This window comes from Eptatretus burgeri, chromosome 4 (genome assembly GCF_056783735.1).
Source record: "Eptatretus burgeri isolate ZD-2024b chromosome 4, Ebu_testis_v1, whole genome shotgun sequence".
NCBI lineage: Eukaryota > Metazoa > Chordata > Myxini > Myxiniformes > Myxinidae > Eptatretus > Eptatretus burgeri.
In genome coordinates this window covers 5802880-5826491 of record NC_140964.1, presented here as the reverse complement: position 1 = coordinate 5826491, position 23612 = coordinate 5802880, and the positions used below count along the sequence as shown (strand labels likewise).

Genomic DNA, 23612 nt, shown 5'->3' with positions numbered 1-23612 from the left:
TGTGGAATCAAATAACATCTGCAGATGGTCATGTGGAATCAATAACATTAGGAGATGGTCATGTGGAATCAAATAACATCCAAAGATGGTCATATGGAATGAAATAATACCAGGAGATATTGTCATGTTCATTCAAATGGCATCAGGAGATTGTCATGTGGAAATGCATTTGTCGGTGGACATGTCAAAAAGCATCGGTAGGTGGACGTGTCGAAAAACATCAGGAGGTGGATGTGTCGAACAGTATCAGGAGGTGGATGTGTCGAACAGTATCAGTATGTGGATGTGTCGAAAAGTATCGGTAGGTGGATGTGTCGAACAGTATCAGGAGGTGGATGTGTCGAACAGTATCAGTAGGTGGATGTGTCGAACAGTATCAGTATGTGGATGTGTCGAACAGTATCAGTATGTGGATGTGTCGAAAAGTATCGGTAGGTGGATGTGTCGAACAGTATCAGTGGGTGGATGTGTCGAACAGTATCTGCAGGTGGATGTGTCGAAAAGTATCAGTATGTGGATGTGTCGAACAGTATCAGTAGGTGGATGTGTCGAAAAGTATCAGTATGTGGATGTGTCGAACAGTATCAGTATGTGGATGTGTCGAACAGTATCAGTGGGTGGATGTGTCGAACAGTATCAGTATGTGGATGTGTCGAAAAGTATCAGTAGGTGGATGTGTCGAACAGTATCAGTGGGTGGATGTGTCGAACAGTATCAGTATGTGGACGTGTCGAACAGTATCAGTGGGTGGATGTGTTGAACAGTATCTACAGGTGGATGTGTCGAACAGTATCAGTAGGTGGACGTGTCGAACAGTATCAGTAGGTGGATGTGTCGAACAGTATCAGTAGGTGGACATGTCGAACAGTATCAGTATGTGGATGTGTCGAACAGTATCAGTAGGTGGATGTGTCGAACAGCATCAGGAGGTGGAAATGTGGAAAAGCATCAGGAGGTGGAAATGTGGAAAAGTATCAGTCGGTGGATGTGTCGAACAGCATCAGGAGGTGGAAATGTGGAAAAGCATCGGGAGGTGAACGTGTCGAAAAGTAAAGCATCAGGAGGTGGATATGTCGAAAAGCATCAGGAGGTGATGGTCATCCTGGTTTTAGTTGGACCATAACCATAATGATGGTGTTAGGAGGCGAGCCACAGACGCGAGTCGAGTCCAACTATCATCCTCTCGACCCTGGTATACTGATTGTTGTGGGGAAGTTGTTGTGGCCAATCAGTTTGCTTTCTCAACATGTAACGCTCACCCGATGAAGGGCAACTTCCGATCACCCCATACAGCTTACAACAGAGACATAGCACGTAGCCAAGTGTCACCATGTTACCACATCAACCTCTAGGATTGAAATAAACAAGAATAAAAATTTGTAATTTTTTTCCAATTTACAATGACACCATGAACATGACTGCAAATCTGTATCCGATCGGACAAGGCACAGGTTAGCCCTCTTACCCTTGAGATATCTCATCTGGATTTGATTCCTGAGCCCATTAACAACCGTCAGGTTGGTGGTTCATGGGTCGGGCATTTGTTTCATCGATAAGTACACCGGATGTTGGATGGGAGATGAAGCTGGGGAATCTTCAGTGAGCATTGTTGGCACAGGATGCACAGACACCAAACCAGTCATAATATTTGGCACAAAACTATTACAGGCAGGTAGTTTAAGCACAAAGCGTTTCTCCGTCATAATTCTTTGTCACAGTGATGGTGAATACGCCATATTGCAAAGCATTGTGCAAAACCCGGAGCCACATGGGAATGCGGCGCACATGGTGCATGTGGCGAACATGGCTGGATTGGAAGTGACAGCGAATTACCACAAAGCACGGCACGAGTTCACGTTAAATTGGTACCCGGACAAAGAGGCGTCTTGGGTGCACGATGCTCGAAAGTGCTTATGGCTTGCTTACTGCTGGAGCGAAACAGCTGTAGACAGCATGGGATCAAGGGATCCCAAGCTGAGGCTGAATGACAGAAATCGTCTGGACAATAACGAGTTCGTCAGCACCTTTTACTGCACCATTTTGCAGCACACAACATGCAAACAAGAGAGTTCAAAAACAGAGTGCAGCAATTTGGTCTATGGACAAGCAAACAGAGTCATTTGATTCAAGAACACTCGGTTGGAACCACTTGGTTCAAGACCACTCAAATATAACACTCAATTAAAGCCATTTCATCCAAGAACACTTAACGAGAGCCATCGTGTCCAACAACACTTGGTTGGAGCCATTTGGTTCAATAACATTCAAATGGAATGATACGGTCCAAGAACACACAATTAAAGCCATTTACTCCAGGAATACTCAGGTGGAGCCATTCAGTGAAAGAACACTCAACTGGAGTTATTTGGTCCAAGAAGATTCAATACAGCCATTTGTATTGGTCCAGGAACACCGAGCCTTTGGTTCAAAAACACTCATGTGGAGCTAGTTGGTCTCGGAACATTCGAGTCAAGCTCTTTGGTCTAAAAACACTGAAGTCAGACTAATTGATCCGATAACCTGCTCTGCTGCCATTGCTCATACATTTAATAATCTGTTCACTCGATCATTCTCTCTGTCTGCGTGGAAGTTGGCCAACATCACCGCAATACAGAAGCATGGTGTTAAAACAGATCCTCTTAACTTCCGATGATAAGCAAGATCATGGAATCGATCATTGCAGTTGACATCAAATCTTTCCTTTTCTACAATGGACTCACCTCAGGTCATCAATTCCGTTTCAGATCTGGTCATTCCACGTTGGATACGCTGCTTTTACTATCCCAACATCGGATGGAAGCCCTCAATCTCACACATGAGATCAGGGAGTCTTTCTGGACATATCTTGAGCATTTTTATACAGTTTAGCACCACGCCTTGATCTTCAACCTCTCTGCATATACAGTAGCGTTCATGGACAACTTCTCTCATGCCTCCACCACTCCCCGATTTCAGCATCGACAGTCGCTTGTAAAAGTATTCACCCCACCTCCAAAGTTTTCACGTTTTGATGCTACCTGACCTTATTTCATGATGCTTTCAAATCAAACTTAACATCTTGAGTCTTCATAAACTACTCCAAAGTGATAAAACTAAAAATGTAGTCGATAAAATGTGAATATGTTTGATTGACAGGGAAAAGCAGATGATTCTCAGTTGCATAAGTCTTCAAACCCTTTGCCTAATTAACCCAAAATAAATTACAGTGCCTCCATGACGTATTCAGACCACTCAACTTTTGTCGCAGTTTGTTGTGTTTTCAGCCTGAATTTAAAATTGATTAAATCAAAATAAAAATTGTCACCGATCTACACAAAATACCCCATAATGACAAAGTGAGAACACGTTTTTAGAAATTTTTGCAAATAATTTAAAAATGAAAAGATGAAATGTTGTGTGTCAGTACTCAACCCCCAAAGTCAATATTTTGTCGAAGCACCTTTGGCAGTGATTACAGTTCGAGTCTTCTTGGGTGCATCTGTATCAACTTTGCACATCTGGATTTGGTGATTTTTCTCCCATTCTTCCTTACAGATTTGCTGAAGCTCTGACAAGTTTTTGGGGGAGCGTCGGTGAACAGCAACCTTCAAGTCTTTCCACAGATTCTCGATGGGATTCAAGTCTGGACTTTGGCTGGGCCACTGAAGGACTTTCACGTTCTTGTTCTGAAGCCATTCCAGTGTTGCTTTCACTGTATGCTTGGGGTCATTGTCCTGTTGTAATGTAAATCTTCACTGCAGTCAAAGGTCTTTTGCACTCTGAAGCAGGTTCTCCTCAAGGATTTGTCTGTATTTGACTCCATTCATTGTTCCTTGTATCCTTTTTAAGTCTCCCAGTTCGTGCCGCTGAAAAGCATCCCCACAGCATGATGCTGCCACCATCATGCCTCATGGCAGGTATGGTGTTAGATTGGTGATGAGCTGTGCTCGGATTCCACCAGATGTCACGCTTTGCATTCAGGCCCGAGTTCAATTTTCGTCTCATCAGACCACAGAATCTTTGCTTCATGCTGTCAGAGTCTTTCAGGTGCCTTTTTGCAAACTCCAGGTGTGCCGTCATGTGCCCTTTTCTTGGGAGTGGCTTCCTTCTGGCTGCTCTCCTACAAAGCCAAGATTTGCAAAGTGCTGCAGAGACTAGTGTCTTCCGGCAGGTTCTCCCATCTCAACCAAGGAACTCTAGTTCTGTCAGAGTGGTCATCGAGTTATTGGTCACCTTCCTGACCAAGGGTCCTTGCACAGTTGCTTGGTTTGGTTGGACATCCAGCTCTAGGAAAAGTCTGGGTAGCTTCATATTCTTTCCATTTCCTAATGATGGGGTTCACTGTCCTCTTGGAAACTTTCAACACTCTGCAAGTTGTTTTATACCCTTCACAAGATCTATGCCTCTTCACAATTCTATCTCAGAGTTCTACGGACAATTCCTTGGATTTATTGAGAGAGTTTCTGCTCTGACATGCACTGTCAACTGTGGGACCTTGTATAGAAAGGTGTGTTTCTTTCTAAATCAAGTCCAATCAATTGAATTGGCCACAGGTGGACTCCGATCAAGTTGGAGAGACATCTCAAGGATGATCAATGGAAATTGGATGCATTTGAGCTCAATTTGGAGCGTCGTAGCAAAGGAGTTGAATACTTATTGACGCAAGCCATTTCAGCTTCTCATTTTTGATTAATTTGTAAAAATTTCTGAAAACATGTTTTTTCTTTGTCATTGTGGGGTATTTTGTGGAAATCGGTGACAAAAAATTTTAATGTAATCCATTTCAAATTCAGGCTGCAGCACAACAAAACGAGACGAAAGTCGTGGAGTTTGAATACTTTCTGAAAGCAATGTCGGAAGCAAATTATTTGTTTGTAAGGTTACAAAATAAGTGTAATAGGTTTCATGATTCATCTGAATGTAATCAGTGGTTTAACTTTAAAATTAAGCTCCCCCACTTATCTTAGGAGTTTTAAGGTACAACTCACTTGGTCAACCAACAAGGCAAATATGATATCCTGTGATAAAGCTGAGTGTCTAGGTCTGTTACTCTCACATCACAGGCAGGTTGTTGGCCTCTCAGTATACTACTGCTGCCTTTTGGTCATGCACCCTCTCCCATCTCTTGACTCTGTCCCTCCCAATTATATGCAGGGTGCACAAAAACTGCACATGGTCAGCCGGTACCAGAACCCTCTTGTTAAACTCCCAAAATCCAGGCTCACTGCTCACTTCCCCTTTCCAGGTTTATTGTGATTTCCCCCCTCTCTTCCTCGCCTCTTTTCGTCTGTTAGATGTCGGTTGGTTTGTTCCTTTTCTGTTTCATTCCCACTTTCCCCTTCCTCTTCTTGCAGCATTTCAACACATATGCAGCTTCTTCACTCCAAGTGTCCTTCTCCACCTCAACTTGATCTCATTCTCACTCTCACTTCTACTCTGTTGTTATGTTTCACCTGTTCCATTTTGTTCCCTTCCATTGTGCTCAAGCTCTTTCACGAGCCTTGATCATCGATAATAATAAATGTGTGTGTGTGTGTGTGTGTGTGTGTGTGTGTGTGTGTGTGTGTGTGTGTGTGTGTTACATCGATGCTGGCTACATCGCAGTGTTTATAAATGCCTGGAGACACCAGTGTTCGTGCCTTTATTAAATTTCCGCAGAGAGGGGGGGGGAGAGAGAGAGAGAGAGAGAGAGAGAGAGAGAGAGAGAGAGAGAGAGAGAGAGAGAGAGAGAGAGAGAGAGAGAGAGAGAGAGAGAGAGAGAGAGAGAGAGACAGAGACAGAGACAGAGACAGAGACAGAGACAGAGACAGAGACAGAGACAGAGAGAGAGAGAGAGAGAGAGAGAGAGAGAGAGAGAGAGAGAGAGAGAGAGAGAGAGAGAGAGAGAGAGAGAGAGAGAGAGAGAGAGAGAGTACCCATTAGTAATAATTGTGAATGTGGATTCAAAGAAACCAAAGTCTGCAACAGGAACAAGTTCGCTTTCACAACCGACGATTGAAAGCATTTTCAATCCAGTAATGCTGCATTCCCTTTCCGTCCCCTCATACTGCCTTCCCCTCCACTTCCTCTCACACTGCTTTCCTTTCCCCTCCCCTCATGTTGCCTTCCCTTCCCATCCTCTCATATTGCCTTCCTTTCCCTCCCCTCATGCTGCCTTCCCTTCCCCTCCTCTCATACTGCATTACATTCCTCTCCTCTCATGCTGCCTTCCCTTCCCCACCCCTCATGCTGCCTTCCCTTCCCCTCCCCTCATGCTGCCTTCCCCTCCCCTTATGCTGCCTTTCCTTCCCCACCCCTCTTACTCCCCCACCCTTCCTCTCTCCCCTCCCACCCCTCCTCTCTCTCCTCACCCTCTTTCCCTCCCCCCTCTTAATATTATATAATATTTATGAATATACAGGGTGAGTCAAAAGTAGCGCCCGGTTTCTGTTTCTTCGGCTGTCAGATTCTTTCTGGGAAGTCATGTTGTTAATAATTGTCTTGCAGATTATTAATTTTCATAATTTATTTATTTTTGATTTTGTTTTGCAGGTTGTTGCTGCGAGTTTGGAAAGTTACTGAATTTGCACCAAATTGAGCTTAATGGCACAATTAACAGACACAATTGTGTCCACTGGGCTGCGAATAACCCAAGAGTGACAGTTGAGAAGGAGGTAAATCTACCTGGAGTGACAGTTTGGGCAGCCATATCTCCATTAGGGATAATTGGCGCCTTTTTCTTTGAGGGATCTGTCACTGCAGAAATTTACCTGGATATGCTGCAAACCTTCTATTGGCCCAGGGTACAAGATCAGGACTGTTACTTCCAGCATGATGGAGCTCCACCTCATTATGGACGTTATGTTCGTCAGTGGCTTGATGAAAACTTTCCCAGAAAGTGGATCGGCCGCCGTGGTCCGATCGAGCGGCCGGCACGCTCCCCAGACCTTACACCTCCAGATTTCTTTCTTTGGGGGGCTCATGAAAGACCTTGTTTATCGTGAAAAGCCTCGTACAATTCAGGAATTGAAGGCTCAAATCACTGCAAAGTTTGAGGAAATTGATATCGAACTCTGCAGACGTGTGTGCCGCTCTGTGCCCGCTCGGCTGCAATTGCACATCGATCACGAGGGAGGGCACTTTGAAAATTGCAAGTAAAACAGCTTGGTACAGTTCCGTAATCATTTTTTTCTTGAATAAATGGTTAGATAAACATGTCATTCATTTATTTCTACCTTCTTGTCCACTGTAATACAAATGGCAAACAAACAATCAACTGACAGTAATCGGGCGTTACTTCTGACTCACCCTGTATATTAATATTAAATAATATTTTCCCTGCTGCTGTATACATAACAAAGAGAACATTCAGGCTGAGCCATTTGTTCCAAGAACACTGAAACAAACTCACTTAGTCTGAGAATTTTCAGTATTCTCAGACCAGATGGCTCTCGCTAAGGCAGAGCCATTTGGTCCAAGAACACCCAGGAAGAGGCATTTCGCCCAATAACTCTCGAATATAACAATTTTATCCAAGAACACTCAAATTCAACCACTTTCGTCCCAGAGCACTCGGGGAATAGAAATTTGGTGCAAGACTTGTGCTGGCTGTTTGACTGCGGTGACATGGTGTGGACAGTGTTTGTGACCACAGATTGGATGAGATGCACCATGAGTGTCATGTTACCAAAGGGGATCTCCTCCAGGTTGTTTTACTCAGGCAGAGCCATTTGATGTCAAGTGTTTCTTATTCGGCATCAGTTTTAAGTCTCTGTATTGACAGTGAGTCACTGAATGTTACTCATAACAAAATATACCAGAGTTCATGGAGCATGATACCCCACGCAGTGTTCAAGTACATCGTTCAGTTTAAAGAAAATGATTTTAACACTTTGACTGCCGACTATAAGTATCCTCGTAGTGCTGGGTGTTCCACATTCTGCCACCACGAGTATTCTCATGGAAACGATCGCACTATTGTGTTATAAACAGAACATGCTGCCATGCCAGGTAACACAACGGACAATCTGCTGGTAGTTTGGAGAACAGAAACCGATGTACTAACCATGATCCTCACGATCAGTCTCAATGAGACTATCACTTCATCTGCCTTCATACGTGCCATTTGGAAGGGTAATGACTAAGAGCAAAAAAGAAAAGACATGTGGCACTCAGCACACGATCTACCGGAAGCAAGACCGAATACCAAGGTCGATTCGGTGCTAAAAAAAAAAAAAATAGACCAACCACATAGCTTGTACCTGGCATACAGAATTGAAAATCTTGTCCCACTGCCTGTTCCGAGTCTTCTCGTAAACGCAGGGTTTCCCCAGCAATGGATAAGAAATGAACTTATATTTTCTCATGGAATGGTAAAATTTGAAGAGGAGTTGCTTATATGGTCACTGAATTCATCCACCAATTATTGTTGATGTTTCATGGATTTTGCAAAGATCATGCTCCACACGACGTCGCTTTCTCCTTTGTTTGTCTGTTTGTTTGTTTGTTTGTGTGCAGGATATCTCAAAACGTTGTGGACGGATCGGGAAGAAAATTTTGTGAAGAGGTTCAGTATTTGACAAGGACGAACTGCGTAAATTTTGGTGAAGATCCGGATCTGGATCCGACGACTAGAATTGTTAAGCGATTCTTCACCATTGAGAGATATCGTGCCATTTTCAAAAGATATCAAAAAGATACCATTTTTGGCTGTATCTCAAAAAGTTGTAGACGCATTCTGGCGAAACTTGGTGGACATGTTGGTTGTGTGACAAGGAAGAATTGATTCAATTTTGGTGAAAATCCAAATCCGGATCCAGATCTGATATATATTTTTTAAGTGATTGGGCCAAAACGATATTTTCACGATATTTCAAAAATGTATTGGGCCCGATTTGTTCTCGTGGATCAGGCATTGCGTGGTGGAGGAATGCGCTCTATCGAGTGCCCTTGTAGTTTTCTCAAGCGTCTATTGCATCACCCCATCGATCACTTTTCATTAGTTATTCGTGCCTGTTGTTTGTGTCCTTTGTGACATCCTTAAAACAGTAAGTTTCCTGTTTGGAATTGTTTTCAATTTCAGTTGACTATCTGCCAGGCAAGCTGACAGAGTGAAAATATAATCTCACTCCTCTTTGTGCGTGTGTGATTGGCTCTAATTCAGAGACAAAGTACGGTCAAGAGAAAGACGTCTTTCTATTCATGTAGCGATTCATGTTCACAATATAACATTCGATTGAAAAAAGTTGTTCCTCGATCATAAACTGATAACATCGACGAAAGACGGATGGACAGATACGAACCAATTGCTTAACCCCGCTTTTTGCTTCATGTGTGCGGGGTACCAATTGAAAACGAGGCAAGACTAAACCTGTATTATTAAACGTCATGATTCCTGTAGCATGTCTGTAGGAACCAGACGTTTATGCTTTAGTTGAGGTACCATTTCTCATTTGGTTCGGGAGACTCAGCATGGCAGAATGGTTGTGAAAGGTTATGATGAGTTTAGCAGCATTGAGGACCAGAGAAAACAGGATGAAATGCAGACCAGAGTTGACGAGCCTCGATCTCCCGAGATCTGCGATTAGGAAATACTTTCAGGAAGAGTACGAGTCTGGATGGAGCATTCCTCCATTCACAGAGCAATGGTGCAGGCAGGACTTGCTGTGGGATAGCTTCACGTTACCTTAAGGTACATGACTGTAATAAGATATGAAACATTGAAACCAAACTAGGGAGGAAGTCCATGGGAACATGACGAGAAGAGAAGGTTAAAGGTATTTTTATTTATTTATTAAATATGGCAAACAGGTCACAATGAAGTGAAGTAACAACGCGGTTCGATTTCCAAGGGCAAAGTAGATATGGAAATCCAAGGAGATAAAGAGAAGGTGTTAGAGTGTGTTAATGCACCTCGTTTACTGTTTTCAGAAATGGAGGGATTCATGTCACAACTTTAATTACTGGACTCTTTCACACCACTTTCCAGAAACTTTTACATTGACCAAATCACTCGTGCATAACTACAACCGAGTGATGGCTGATTCACCACCTTGGAACTGACAACCGAGGACTCACCGCCTTCGAACTGAGACTCGGACTCGCCGACTCGGAACTGAGACTCTGATTCGCCGCCTCGGAACTGAGACTCGGACTCGCCGACTCGGAAGTGAGACTCTGATTCACCGCCTTGGAACTGAGACTCGGACTCACGGACTCGGAACTGAGACTCTGACTCCGACTCAGAACTGAGACTCGGATTCGCCGCCTCGGAACTGAGACTCAACTCACCGCCTTGGAACTGAGACTCGGACTCACCGACTCGGACTCGCCGACTCGGAACTGAGACTCTGATTCGCCGCCTCGGAACTGAGACTCGGACTCGCCGACTCGGAAGTGAGACTCTGATTCACCACCTTGGAACTGAGACTCGGACTCACGGACTCGGAACTGAGACTTGGACTCACCGACTCGGAACTGGGACTCGGACTCACCAACTCGGAACTGAGACTCGGATTCGCCACCTCGGAACTGAGACTCAACTCACCGCCTTGGAACTGAGACTCGGACTCGCCACCTCGGAACTGAGACTCGGACTCGCCGCCTCGGAAATGAGATTCGGACTCGCCACCTCGGAAATGAGACTCTGATTCGCCGCCTCGAAAATGAAACTGATTCGCCGCCTCGGAACCGAGACTCCTACTCACTGCCCTGGAACTGATACTCAGAATCACCACTTCAGAACTGAGACCCTGACTTGCCAACTCAGATTCACCACCTCGGACTCGCCGCCTCGGAAATGAGACTCTGATTCGCCGCCTCGGAACTGAGACTGATTCGCCGCCTCAGAACTGAGACTGATTCGCCGCCTCAGAACTGAGACTGATTCGCCGCCTCAGAACTGAGACTTTGACTTGCCGCCTCGGAACTAAGACTCTGAAGCGCCACCTCAGAACTGACACTCAGTCTTGCCACCTCAAAATTGGGACTCTTTGCTTCATAACTGGGACTAGGACTCTACCTCTCGGAACTGGGACTGGGATTCTTCCTCTTGGAACTGAGACTGGTACTCTACCTCTCGGAACTGGGACTGAGACTATGCCTCTCGGAACTGGGACTGGGATTCTTCCTCTTGGAACTGGGACTGGGACTCTCTGCTTCGGAACTGGAATTTGGACGCTGAGCCTCAGAACTGGGACCAGGTATCGGATGTTTAGTCTTGGAACTATAACCAGGACTTGGATGCTGAGCCCCAGAGCTTACACTGGGACAACTCCACTGAGCCCCAGAACTGGAAACGGGACTCTGATTCTGAACCTCAGAAATGGAATTGGGACCCTGACACCTCTGAAGTGGGATTCGGACACGGCACCTATGAAATGGCAGCAAACCGAGTTCAAACAGTTCATACTAACTTGACACCTGTGAACGGTTTCAAATCAATTCCGATACTTTGGCTGGATACCTGGAGCACGGGGCTCGACACCTCGGAACTGTAACTTGGATGCCTGTGAATCGGGACTTCTTTTCCGTGATCAGACATTTATATCAGCCATCACTCGGTTGTAGTTATGCACGAGTGATTTAGTCAATGGAAAAGTTTCCGGAAAGTGGTGTGAAAGAGTCCAGTAATTAAAGTTGTGACATGAATCCCTCCGTTTCTGCAAACAGTAAATGAGGTATATAATTGAAGTCAGGTTTGAGAGCAAGTTTTGGATAAATTTATCCACATTGCATCTTCCTCACTTTGGAAACATTTTGATTTTCAAACTCAGCGACTTGCTCGGTTTGATCAACGCTGCGGAAATTCATGGGGTCATGAATGATTATTACCTGTGCCACCAAAGGTGAAGGACGTTATGTTTTCACCGCTCTCTGTCTGTCTGTCTGTCTGTCTGTCTGTCTGTCACACGATTTTTGGCCACAGTTTTGAAACAATCGTGAATTTTTTTGTGTGTGCAGGTGACTGGTCAAGGACAGCGACACTTCATTTTGGTGAAGATCTGAATCCGGAACAGGATCCGAGAATTTTTCAAGTCATTCTTCACCATGAAGAAATGGGGCCAAAAAGGACATACAGTATAGCACAATATCTCAGAAGGTTATGGAAGGATTCCGCAGAAACTTAGTGGACAGGTTGGGAGTGTGAAAAGGACGACTTAGTACAGTTTCGATGAAGATTCGAATCCGGATCCGGATACGAGAATCTTTTTTTCAGTGATTCTTCACCATTGAGAAATGGGGGCAAAAACTATGTATAGCAGAATATCTCTGAAAGTTGTGGACGACTTGTGACACCACGAGGTGGAAGAGTTGGTTCGGTGAAAAGAACAAGCCGATTTGATTTTGGTGACGGTCCGGATTCAGGTCCGACGGATCAGTGGGATACAGAATTTAAACTGTTCAGCCTGGCGGAGGGATGCGCTCCACCGAGTGACGTTCCGCATCACCTGGTGTCACTCTGTGAGTGATTTTTCATTAATTGCCGGAATCCTTTGGATTTCGGCAATCTTGTTGGTTGGTTGTGTGTGCCATTCTGTGTGTGTGTGTGTCTGTCTGACTGTCTGTATGTTTGTTTACCCTGGAGCAGCCACACCGTTTCAGCGATCATGACCAAACTGGGTACAGACGTCGGCCATGGACCAACTTAGACACTTGTCGTTTTTGGTGAATCAAGATCAAAGGTCAAGGTCAAGGTCACCGAAAAACCGAAATTCTTATTTTCGCGATAACGTCCGCTAAAATGGTCGTATCGACTTCAAACTAAATCCAAAATGTGCATCTTCCAATTCTGCATCCAACCATATGTCTCATTGGGGGATGTCACACCAACACCCTTCTTAGCGGTCGGGGGTCGAATATCAGGGGAGGGAGGGTCAAAATTTTCAAATTGCGATAAAAACGCCATTTCGATCCCGATTGACTTCCAATTTGGCACGTGGTATCTTGGTGCGAGTGTCCTATTATTTGCCAAAAATGATGAAATTCGGTTCAGCTACTTCCGGTTTCCATGGCAACAAAGTTCAAGTGTTGTAAATTCGTCGTTATTGGTTTCATTCCAGGGAGGTTTGATCTCGAGCATGCGTAGCTTGTCACTGTTCGAAGTCACAAGGTCAAGGCAAATCTGGTGACCTTGAAAGATCAAAGTACAGGTCTTTGTTTTTTCAGAGATCATGGAGATATGACAAAGTTATTCCGGCAATTCCTTGCTCGACGAGCAATTTCCAAAAAAAGTGACGGACGGATCCGGATGAAATTTGGTGGACACGTTGAGTTTGTGACTATGACTAATTGGTTTGGTTTTAGTGAAGATTTGAATCCGGATCTGCGTATGAGAATTATTTAATTTTCAAAGTTATTCTTCACCATAGAGAGATCGGGCCAAAAAGGATATATAGCAGGATAGTCAAAAACGTATTGGGCCCGATATGTTCTCGTGGATCAGGTATTACGTGGTGGAGGTATGCTCTCCACCGAGTGCCCTTCTCGTTTCATCTGGTTTGGATTGTTGTTGCTAATCAACAAAATGCTCCTCTAATTTTGCATTCTTGCATTATACTTCTGTATCAACTCCAAAATATTGTATGTTTTATACCGGATAAATACCGGAACTGTATCAACTCTAAAATAGCACAATGTTTAAGCCTGACAAAAAGGGGGTTGTAATTGTACTCCGGTTCAGTCATACCTTGGAAAGCTGCTTGTGAGTGGTCCTCATCCCTCTCCATGATACCCTTGGAACACTGAGACCAAAGAGTGTCCGAAGAGCAGCCTGTGCCGCCCTGGCCTTTGCCTGTCGCCGACACCGTCCTGTCCCACGGAATGTCCGTCCCTCAACTGCAACTGTGACCACTGTGTTGTGTCGTGCTTGACTGCTGTGCGAAGAAGTTGGAGCCACTTCATAGCGCAGACCGGGTCGCAATGAGTCCAAACCAGCAACCGGTCCTGCAAGTTGCCCATCCGTGCGCTGAGGCCACGGTGCTTCCCAGGAACATAGCTTAACAGGCGGGTCACATAGTGATGGTATTGGTGAGGAGAGCAACCCTTGCAAGCTTGTGGAGATTGAAGGTTGCGATGAAAGTTCGTGCGCTGAAGGTACTGTGTCTGATAACTTGGAACATAATGCTTCCTGATGAGTCACTGTCTCTCTGTTGTCCCTGTGATGTGGACCATTGTAAACTAGGGCAGTAAGCACTCCAATGTCATAGGACATTTTTGAAGAGGACAACACATTAGCTGAGGGATCACTACAGGGGGTAGTGATTGTGGAGGCAGCCTGAGTCATATCAATAAAGTCTTCGTTGTTGTCCGAAGGAAAGACTTCATCATGTGTATCAGCAGTGAAGTCAGGGTGAAAGGCTGGAGTGGTGGCACCCATTGCACGGTGTACTTCCCATGCATTCGGGAATTGGATGAAAGAGTGAAGGGCCCGACGTGCTGCAGTGAGTTTTGCCTGCCTCTTGGTGGGCCCCACACCACGAAACGTCGCTCCATTCACTTCCACAGTGAAGACAAACTGCGGGGCATGCAGAGGACCAGTGCGTGCCTCCAGCCGATACTCCAGCCCAGGGCGTAACGCGTGCAGCTGAGAGACGGCGTTCCTGAGTGGCGGTGACATTCCGGATTGACGTCTACGCTTCGGACAGGCCCACAACTCGGACGCACACCTCTCTGCTCTTCGCGCATAGACCGAGCCATGCTTATGTCTCTCGTGATCCAGAGCTCGTTTTAGGGTCGAGAAGAAATGGGAAGGCCAGGGCTTAGCTGGTGGTGGTGGCAAGTCCTCTTGGTCTGACAAAGAGACGTTCTCTTTGACAGAACCCGAACCTGCAAAGGCAAAATCCAACAGGACGATAAGTTTCACTTTCATAAAATTACTTTATGAGAAATATGTGTATCATGTCGAGTCTCCTCACGGTCACCGCCCGTGCCACGGACAGCGAGACATGATCTGAAATAGTGCAGCTCAATTGTGATCCCTCCCTGCTGAATTGACTCATTCCAAGCTCCACTATAACCAATTCTACACGGTTTATCACCGATACCTGCTTCGTGATTTAGTTCGAAAGGAAGCATTTCAAGAATTTATGCACCTTAATGAAGTATGGGTCACGAGATTCAGGTTTCCATGTTGTTGGGACAAGTCACGAATAAACACACAGTCGCCGTCATAAGTAAAGGAGTTTTGTGAAGGCAAACCCTTCGTAACCTTATCCCTCCCCGACTGGAGTAGTTAGCAGAAGAATCATCTGGCCGGTGGGAAGGTAATCATGCGCTTCTTACTCATGTTCTCTTCGTCCTGTTCATCCGCCTGGAGGGAGTGCAAGGCCATCGGAGACGATGACTGAACCTTCCCTGCGAACGACAAACACCGTGCACGATGTTACCTTCACGAGATACTGTACTGTTACTTTTACTCAATCATTTCACACGACAAATCCATGGAAATATTTGCTTCCGATCAACGTTTGCAAACCCTTTGCTCACCCGGAGCTTGAAGTCTATATTTCATCAATTTGATTGACGCGGTCTATGTGGCCTCGGGGCCACCAGCATCAGGACCTTCACTTGTGGAAGATGCCATGGTATATTTTAGATCCACACAAATACGGATGAGACAACAGGCTTAACGCCGACACGCCCCACGATGCAGCCCTGTACCCGATGCTGGCACCGCGTCGTGTCATTTTGATCAGATCGATGGCCCGGAGACGAGCTACAAGGGACATTGATGGATCCGAATTTCCTCGTACGTCATGTTACCACAAAAGACACCATGCTGGAATTGTACCGTCGAACGAGATCGCTTGCAAACGAACCACAAGCAGAGGCAGGCCTACTTGGAGATCTGCCTCTTGGCACAAAAATATGAAAGAGTTATGGTGTGCACAGGCCGACCGGGTCACCCCAGAGTGATGAGCTCTTCGAATGTCAACTACTTTGGCATTTCCCACAAGTCAATGGGGGAAATATCTCGAATCAAGCAAGCGTGGGAACGACAAACCCTGTGATGATAGGCCATTGCTCCAGTCTGATGCTCCTTTGATCTGGATCTCTTTCCACAATGATGCATTTCAAACACCTACTGTATCTGAGAAAGGAAAAGCTGTTGCTTTCATTTGTTTAATACAACCACTTAAGGCTGCAAATGAGATCACCTGACCCGACGTGTAACACTTGTGTTCGATGGAAATCAACTCAGGGAAGCCAGTGTCGTCATTAAACGGTGATACTACATGCACCCCTTTTGCAAAGCGACAGCACAATTATTATTCACGAGTGCTCAACAGTGAAGCAAAGCCATGAAATGCTTTATTCAAAGTCGAGGAAGTGTGATGAATGAATGAATGAATAAATAAATAAATAAATAAATAAATAAATAACCAGCAATTCAATGAACTCATCCCAGCTCCGATGGCAAGCCGAGTTGTTCCTCCAGAGGCAAGGTTTATATTCGGGGAGAGGAACGTGACGGCTGGTCCAAGAAAGTTAGTACAAAAAACAGGGACGTGATGAAGCCGAGACCACAAAGTGGTTCTTGGCAGAACGTCGAGTCACAAAAATGCAGGTTTTCAGCAAACTGTGGCAGCGCAAACTATCTCCTTGAATATACAGGTGCCACCGTGGTATGAAAATTAGGTTCGTGATGATTGCAATTTTTACTTTAAATCATTTGACATTTTATTCAATTACGGGCTTTGTAGAAGTTCAGCTCTCGATGTGAACGTAGCGATAAAAACCGGGGTCAACGGGTCATGCGCACACCTGATCACCAAGGTAAGGAGAGCTGAATCACGAGTTTCCTGAACCTTGGGAATCTTGCTTGTAGCGGATAAAACAATCCCTCGACGAGTCGGGGCTCTGCACGCGGACGGACCCGGTACGTGGCGGCTTGCACGGGCAGCAAACGTGAAAACGTGGAACTCAATACCAGGTGCAGTCGGGTGACATGTAGGAAACAAACAAGTTGAGAAAAACAAGTCTGGATGCAAGAGCGTAAGCAATTAGGATGATTGTTAAAATGTCACCTGGGTTTTTAATCTATCGTGAGCAGAATAATGCTTGTAGATGTAGAATTGTTGAGGAGTTTGTGGTTCCAGTGTTGGAAAGCAGTACCCACAATCAAGTGGTTCTTGCATTGACACTGACAATGAAAATCAAGATGGTGGCAAATGAGGAAGCCAAGAGGTGGAACGGAGAGAATAATTGTGAATTTTAATCAACTAAACCATCAAGCCTGCGTATAAATGATTGGCTAAACGATATGCTGGTGATGATTACTTGTCCACGACGTCCGGATTTGAGATGGACAAATGACTCAGGATGGAGGTGCAAGTTCACAGGCTGATGAACCACCTTGAAAAACAATGCAAACACCGAGCGAGATGAACATCTCACCTTGATGAACATGAGGTGTCCTGCGTTGTGTTTGAACCGAGAGAACATTTTAAAACGTAACGTAAGTATCGTTATTTAGTTATACAAACTTTATTTACATATGAATGAAAGTCAAGGTCAAATTCTCACTGACCGATTCGGAGGGAACATTCAGAGAGGGGGGGGGGGCTTCCACAAGAAAATAAACAAACATTAAAAAAAAATTAATGCAAAAACAGAGGGATGAGATCTCAAAAAAAAACAACCAGACAAGGAAGGAATGACAGACACCACATGATGATGCCACAACATGACACCGCAATCCTCTTCTGGTTTACCATCACAACATGTTTTGACATTTTACATTTTGGTGTGGCATTGTGGTGGAACGTTCCTTACAGACAGAGTCCATAACAATGACCAGACAATCAGAGTCCATAACAATGTTCCTTATGCTTCAGTCACATTTGGCTCGGTGGCCGTAGGGTCTAAAAAAAAAATCTACGGCCACTAGCAATTATAGGGCGGCCACAGTATTTCCACGGTCACACAATGTAGCAGTCACATATGTTTTTATTTTTCAGGGAGCCACACGGGGTGTATAGAAATTGTGGAGACCGAAAACGTGGGGTTGCCATACGGTCTTTGATTTGATGTCGCACGGTGACCTTAGGGCGTCGCTGCGGCGGCCATAGGATTTTCAAGGTAGCCCCAAGGTGCCCGCAAGGCGACCGCAGGGGGGCCGCAGGGGGGCCCTAAGGCGAACGTGCGGCCAGATGGACGGTAACGAGTGGGTATATATACCAGTTCTTTTTCATATGTATATCATATCTCATATCTGTCATATAGATTGTGGACCAGGTTATATACAGGATTACAGATGTTCTGTATAATATGATAATATTATACATGTGCTGTATAAACTGTATAATATGCTGTAATTATATATAATATGAAATGTGATGATGTGTGTGGAAAACACCTATACTCCGATCTCTATCGGTAGCACATGGTGGATGCATGGTCGACGCAGACTGCCACAGAGGTCGTACGTCGGACGCACGGCGGGCGTAGGGGAACCGTGCGTCGACCCTGCGTTGCCCACAGGTAGTCACACAGACCGCAAGGCCACCGTACGTTGAACACAAGGACGCCTTAGGACTACCCTACGGCGACCGTGGAAATAGTGCGGCCGCCGTAATTTTTTGGGGGTTGGCAAAATTCATTTTTCATTGATAAGAGCCTACGGCAGCCGCACGGATAACGCAAGCCCACCGTACGCCCTACGTACGGTCGACATGGAACACATCTACGTCATGGCTCGGGCTTGTCGAATTGCTACGGCCAACTTAGAAATGAAAAAAGTTATAACTCCACGCTTTAATTCCACGGAGACCCCTACGGCCTGTAAAATATAGCCATACGGCGTAGGGCCACCCTGAGGCCACCTCAGAAACTCTGCGGCCGCCGCACGTTTCTGTCAATTCAGAGGGCATACGGCTGCCGTATCCTCGCTGTAGAGCAAATGTGACTCATGCTTTACAGACAGAGTCGCTTAACACCAGGCAACTACGATAGAGTTGAAACCTAACTGCCGAAAGCCAAACAATAATAAAACAATAATAATAACATTGTTAAACCTATCAAAATCTTATTTAATACTCACAAATACAGCCCGTCGCTTCACTGACGGGGGTGTGAAGGGGAGGGGGAGGGGGAGGGGGGGTGGAGAAAGAGACAGGGAAAGAGAGAGGGGGAGGGGAGTGGGTGAAGAAGGGGGAAGCTAGGAAGGGGAGAAGGGCGAGGAAGGGAGGTAGTGGTGGGGAGAGCAATACTTCACAAAACGTTACTATACAAAGCGGGAGGGAGAGGTGCGAGAGCGAGAGCGAGAAAGACACACACACACACACACACACACACACACACACACACACACACACACACACACACACACACACACACACACACGGAGAATGCTGCATTTTATTCGGAGGGGGGAATGTGGAGGGGACAGACAGAGGGAGTGAGTGGGGAGGGGGGGGGGGTTGGAGGAAAAACAAAAAAAACAAAGAGAAAGGTGAAGGGTGGAGGTGGCGTTGGCAAAGAGAGCGACATGTTATGCTTAATGACCAAACACGAATAAAATAAATAAATAAATTCATGTCAGAACAATTGTACACACAATGACACAACAGAGTTTGGAAAGTTAACTGCTGGCAGATCGGCAAAAACTTTGATATCTTGGTTCTGGAATATTTGTGGGAACATTAACCAAAAGCATGGACTGAAAACATGGAAGTACCGCTCACGTACGACCTAATGATCCCATTGAGCGTGAACATCGAAAACAAAGCGTTGTGACTCGATATCATACTGAGGTCCAAAAAAAAGAGAAGGCATTGCTAATTGAGGTGTTAATTGCAGTGATTTTGGACTAAACGATGCAGAAATGAAGAAAATGACCAAATACCAAGATAAGACCTCAAGAACAAAGTGAAAAGATCCTGGAAGCTGAAGAATGCCAAAGTTGTACCAATGATAGTTGGAGCTTCGGAAATAATAACAAAAAAACCTCACAGATCTCTTCTTCTTCTTTCGGCTGCTCCCGTTAGGGGTTGCCACAGCGGATCATCCATATGATCCACATAGTGATTTGGCACATGTTTTACGCCGGATGCCCTTCCTGACGCAACCCTGGTCGCCTCTTACGACACAGGGATATGGTACACCTATTTTTAACCGGGGTAAAAAAACCTCACAGATATTTAAAAAAAAAAAAAACATCCCTGGAAATATTACTTCAAACGATCAACAGTTGGAAGCTGTCCGGGGCTCAACGACGATCCTGAAGAGAGCCCTCGGTACAAAACTTTGAGAACAGAAAACTTCACAGCTTCGTCCACGAATCGTGACCCCTTACCGACATAAAGGTGGACACTCTGAGCCTGCCCTGGGATGACTCCATTACACGTTCTGAAACCCCATATGTAGATCCCAATCAACAAAACACACACACACACACACACACACACACACACACACACACACACACACACACACACACACACACACCGGTGCCAAATGCCATGGTGGTAATACAGTTTATATACACACACACATGCAAATGTACACACGGATCAAGTAAATAAAAATGACAATCGCAAAGATTTACCTTGAAACAGCGTTCTTTGAAAGAGGATATAAAATGGGTAATCAGCGAAATTCAATTAAAAAATGTACCAAGCCACAGAACACAAAATGTCGATCTATACTCTTTGCGTTCACAGCTAAAACAACCATGGCGAACACCTGATCGGATAGACATTATTGTATTTTTGAATATGTATCGATGTCGAAGTGAGAGGTGGATTACAAAAGGAGATGCACAAAAAGGTTAAATAAAGCGATGCCCTGTAAAAATAGAATTGCACATTTTGAGACACCTCCCGAGGCACCTGCCGCACGGCACCGCGGAACCCAACAAAGGTGGAAAAGTACGTGTAATCAATGTGAGATTGAAACCACGTGTACTTTTTCCTAAAATGAACAACCAATCAGCTTGGGGAGCGCTGGACAAGTGGCATAAGCACTCAAGCAAGCACTCCATCGAAACGGTCAATATGAAGCGGTGCCCTTGACAATCACCAAACCGTCATATTAAACATACACCTCCAGGAGACTCCCAAAATGTCACATGTGTCCGAATTGGACAAATCAACACTTCGAGGAGACAGAACTGCTTGTAAGTTCGATTCTGCAGCTTAAATTTTGGAATTCTTCTTGGTTTAAGAGATAGTCGCGACGATCGCACGTGCGGAAATGAAATAAAACGATGAACGCCGACATCTCCGGATGTTTATAAGCATTGCAATGTACCCAGCAATTTGTCACGATGGTGAACAGGCATTCAATAATATGAATGAGAAAAGTGAAAAAAAAAAAAACTATCATTAAGAAATCGTTGTGGCCTGTTCCAAGTCGAGGTGAGGTTGAGCAGGCCAAAAAAAAAAAAAAACATGGAGGCTGCAAACCCCAGTGAAGTGACTGAGGAAACACCTTGAGACCCCAGACAGCAAGGTGGCTGATGAAGGATATAATTAAATCAGGCCAGTAATTATCTTCAAAAGGAGTGTTTTAATTAACCCAAACAGCCAATTTTCACTCTTGCACTTCCTTGGAGTTTTCTTAGTAAGCATGCAAGGTTTCAGACTGCGAGGTTTCATTGTTTTGGTGTTATGGAGAAGACACACACACACACTGACATATATACACACACACACACACACACACACACACACACACACACACACACACACACACACACACACACACACACACACACACACACACACACACACACACACCCTTTTATTAGTATAGATAAAATAGAGTTCCCTTAATTGTGACAAGTGATGCTTTTGGTCACTTTTAACTGGCGGGAATTCCTGATTGCATACGAAACCACAACAGAACACAAGCTGGTTCACTGAAACCAGTGCAGCTGAGCAGCCCTTCCTCGGATGTTCCAAGATGGTGGGTCGCTGATGCCACTCGTCGCCGATTTCAATTTTCATTTGCTTATAAAACGATTAATATTGAACTACTTTTTTTAATTTTGTGTTGCGTGCACGAGCCCAGAGACAAAGTAACTTCCTCGCGTTGGAATCACCATCATAGCTTCAGCAGTTATTGAGGAAGGTTGGGCTACAGTTTTATATTATTTTGCGATGGGAAGAACGGCAAAAAGAAGAAGAAGAAGAAGAAGAAGAAGAAGAAGAAGAAGAAGAAGAAGAAGAAGAAGAAGAAGAAGAAGAAGAAGAAGAAGAAGAAGAAGAAGAAGAAGAAGAAGAAGAAGAAGAAGAAGAAGAAGAAGAAGAAGAAGAAGAAGAAGAAGAAGAAGAAGAAGAAGAAGAAGAAGAAGAAGAAGAAGAAGAAGAAGAAGAAGAAGAAGAAGAAGAAGAAGAAGAAGAAGAAGAAGAAGAAGAAGAAGAAGAAGAAGAAGAAGAAGAAGAAGAAGAAGAAGAAGAAGAAGAAGAAGAAGAAGAAGAAGAAGAAGAAGAAGAAGAAGAAGAAGAAGAAGAAGAAGAAGAAGAAGAAGAAGAAGAAGAAGAAGAAGAAGAAGAAGAAGAAGAAGAAGAAGAAGAAGAAGAAGAAGAAGAAGAAGAAGAAGAAGAAGAAGAAGAAGAAGAAGAAGAAGAAGAAGAAGAAGAAGAAGAAGAAGAAGAAGAAGAAGAAGAAGAAGAAGAAGTACAAATTGGCTTTTTGCTATCTCTAATTGTGGGACTTTAGCGAAGTATTCTGGCATCTTTTTAAGTGTTGGTCGTTCAGAAAACACTCGAAAATAAAAGGTGTGGTTTTTAAACGTTATGACCACTCTGCAGCAGTTTATGAGCTTGTCATCATGTACACATTTGAATGGGCGGCCATTTTTTCCCATATCATCCCTCCAAATGGAATACTACTGTACTTCCTGATGCTCTGTTCCAGAGCGTCGGTGCTGCCAAAGCAATTTATTAGCAAGGGTTATACTGGGTGGTTAGCCACGTCCCCACCAATGGAGAGAGAAGAGAGAAGAGAGAAGAGAGAAGAGAGAAGAGAGAAGAGAGAAGAGAGAAGAGAGAAGAGAGAAGAGAGAAGAGAGAAGAGAGAAGAGAGAAGAGAGAAGAGAGAAGAGAGAGGGAGACTGGGTGGTTTGTGATTGTCTTCCTCGCAGTAATCATCATCACCGTCAGCTGTAAAACTATGATGACTAGCCTAACCCACGCTCTGCGCGACATGTTGTGGTGGGTGTGTTTGAGAAAGGACCTGATGCAGAGTATCAGTAGTAATTTTACTTTAATGCAGTAAGTGGAATACGATTTCACTGTTTCAGAAACATTTTATTAACTTTTTTTTGTACCATGCACCTCATATGGTCTTTGAGATAATGTGAGCCGAATATCACGTTACTCGAGCGCAGAACAAAGTCGAAGATAGCGCGACACGAAACCACAAACTCGGAAATAATATACAAGATGGTGATGATGATGACAATGATGACGATGTTTCCATGCCTGCTTGTGGAGGTGACGATGGTGACGGGAAATCAAAGAGTGGTCTTCCCATTACTAATGGAGGAATTTGTAATTTGTTCATGGTGATGGCGATAGCTCGCCTACTCTTCGCGAAGGACACCGTGGGATCCTTAACACCTACGAAACTAATGCTGAGAACGGAACGCCAAGTTTAACATCCATTCTGAGGGACGGCACACAAATTGATGATTCATCTGGTCTGTG

At 44.7% G+C, this 23612-nt stretch overlaps 1 protein-coding gene across 1 annotated transcript in view; it reads right to left on the bottom strand.

Moving 5' to 3' along the window:
• The window catches only part of LOC147027389 (double-stranded RNA-specific editase 1-like), a 266163-nt gene that overhangs the window by 91149 nt on the left and 151402 nt on the right, over nucleotides 1-23612 (bottom strand). Inside the window, exons 2-3 of the mRNA XM_085876748.1 lie at nucleotides 15241-15312; nucleotides 13646-14784 (exon numbers count right to left, since the gene is read on the bottom strand). Of these exons, the coding sequence (XP_085732874.1) occupies nucleotides 13646-14784; nucleotides 15241-15312 (1211 nt within the window). The remainder of the gene's footprint in view (nucleotides 1-13645; nucleotides 14785-15240; nucleotides 15313-23612) is intronic.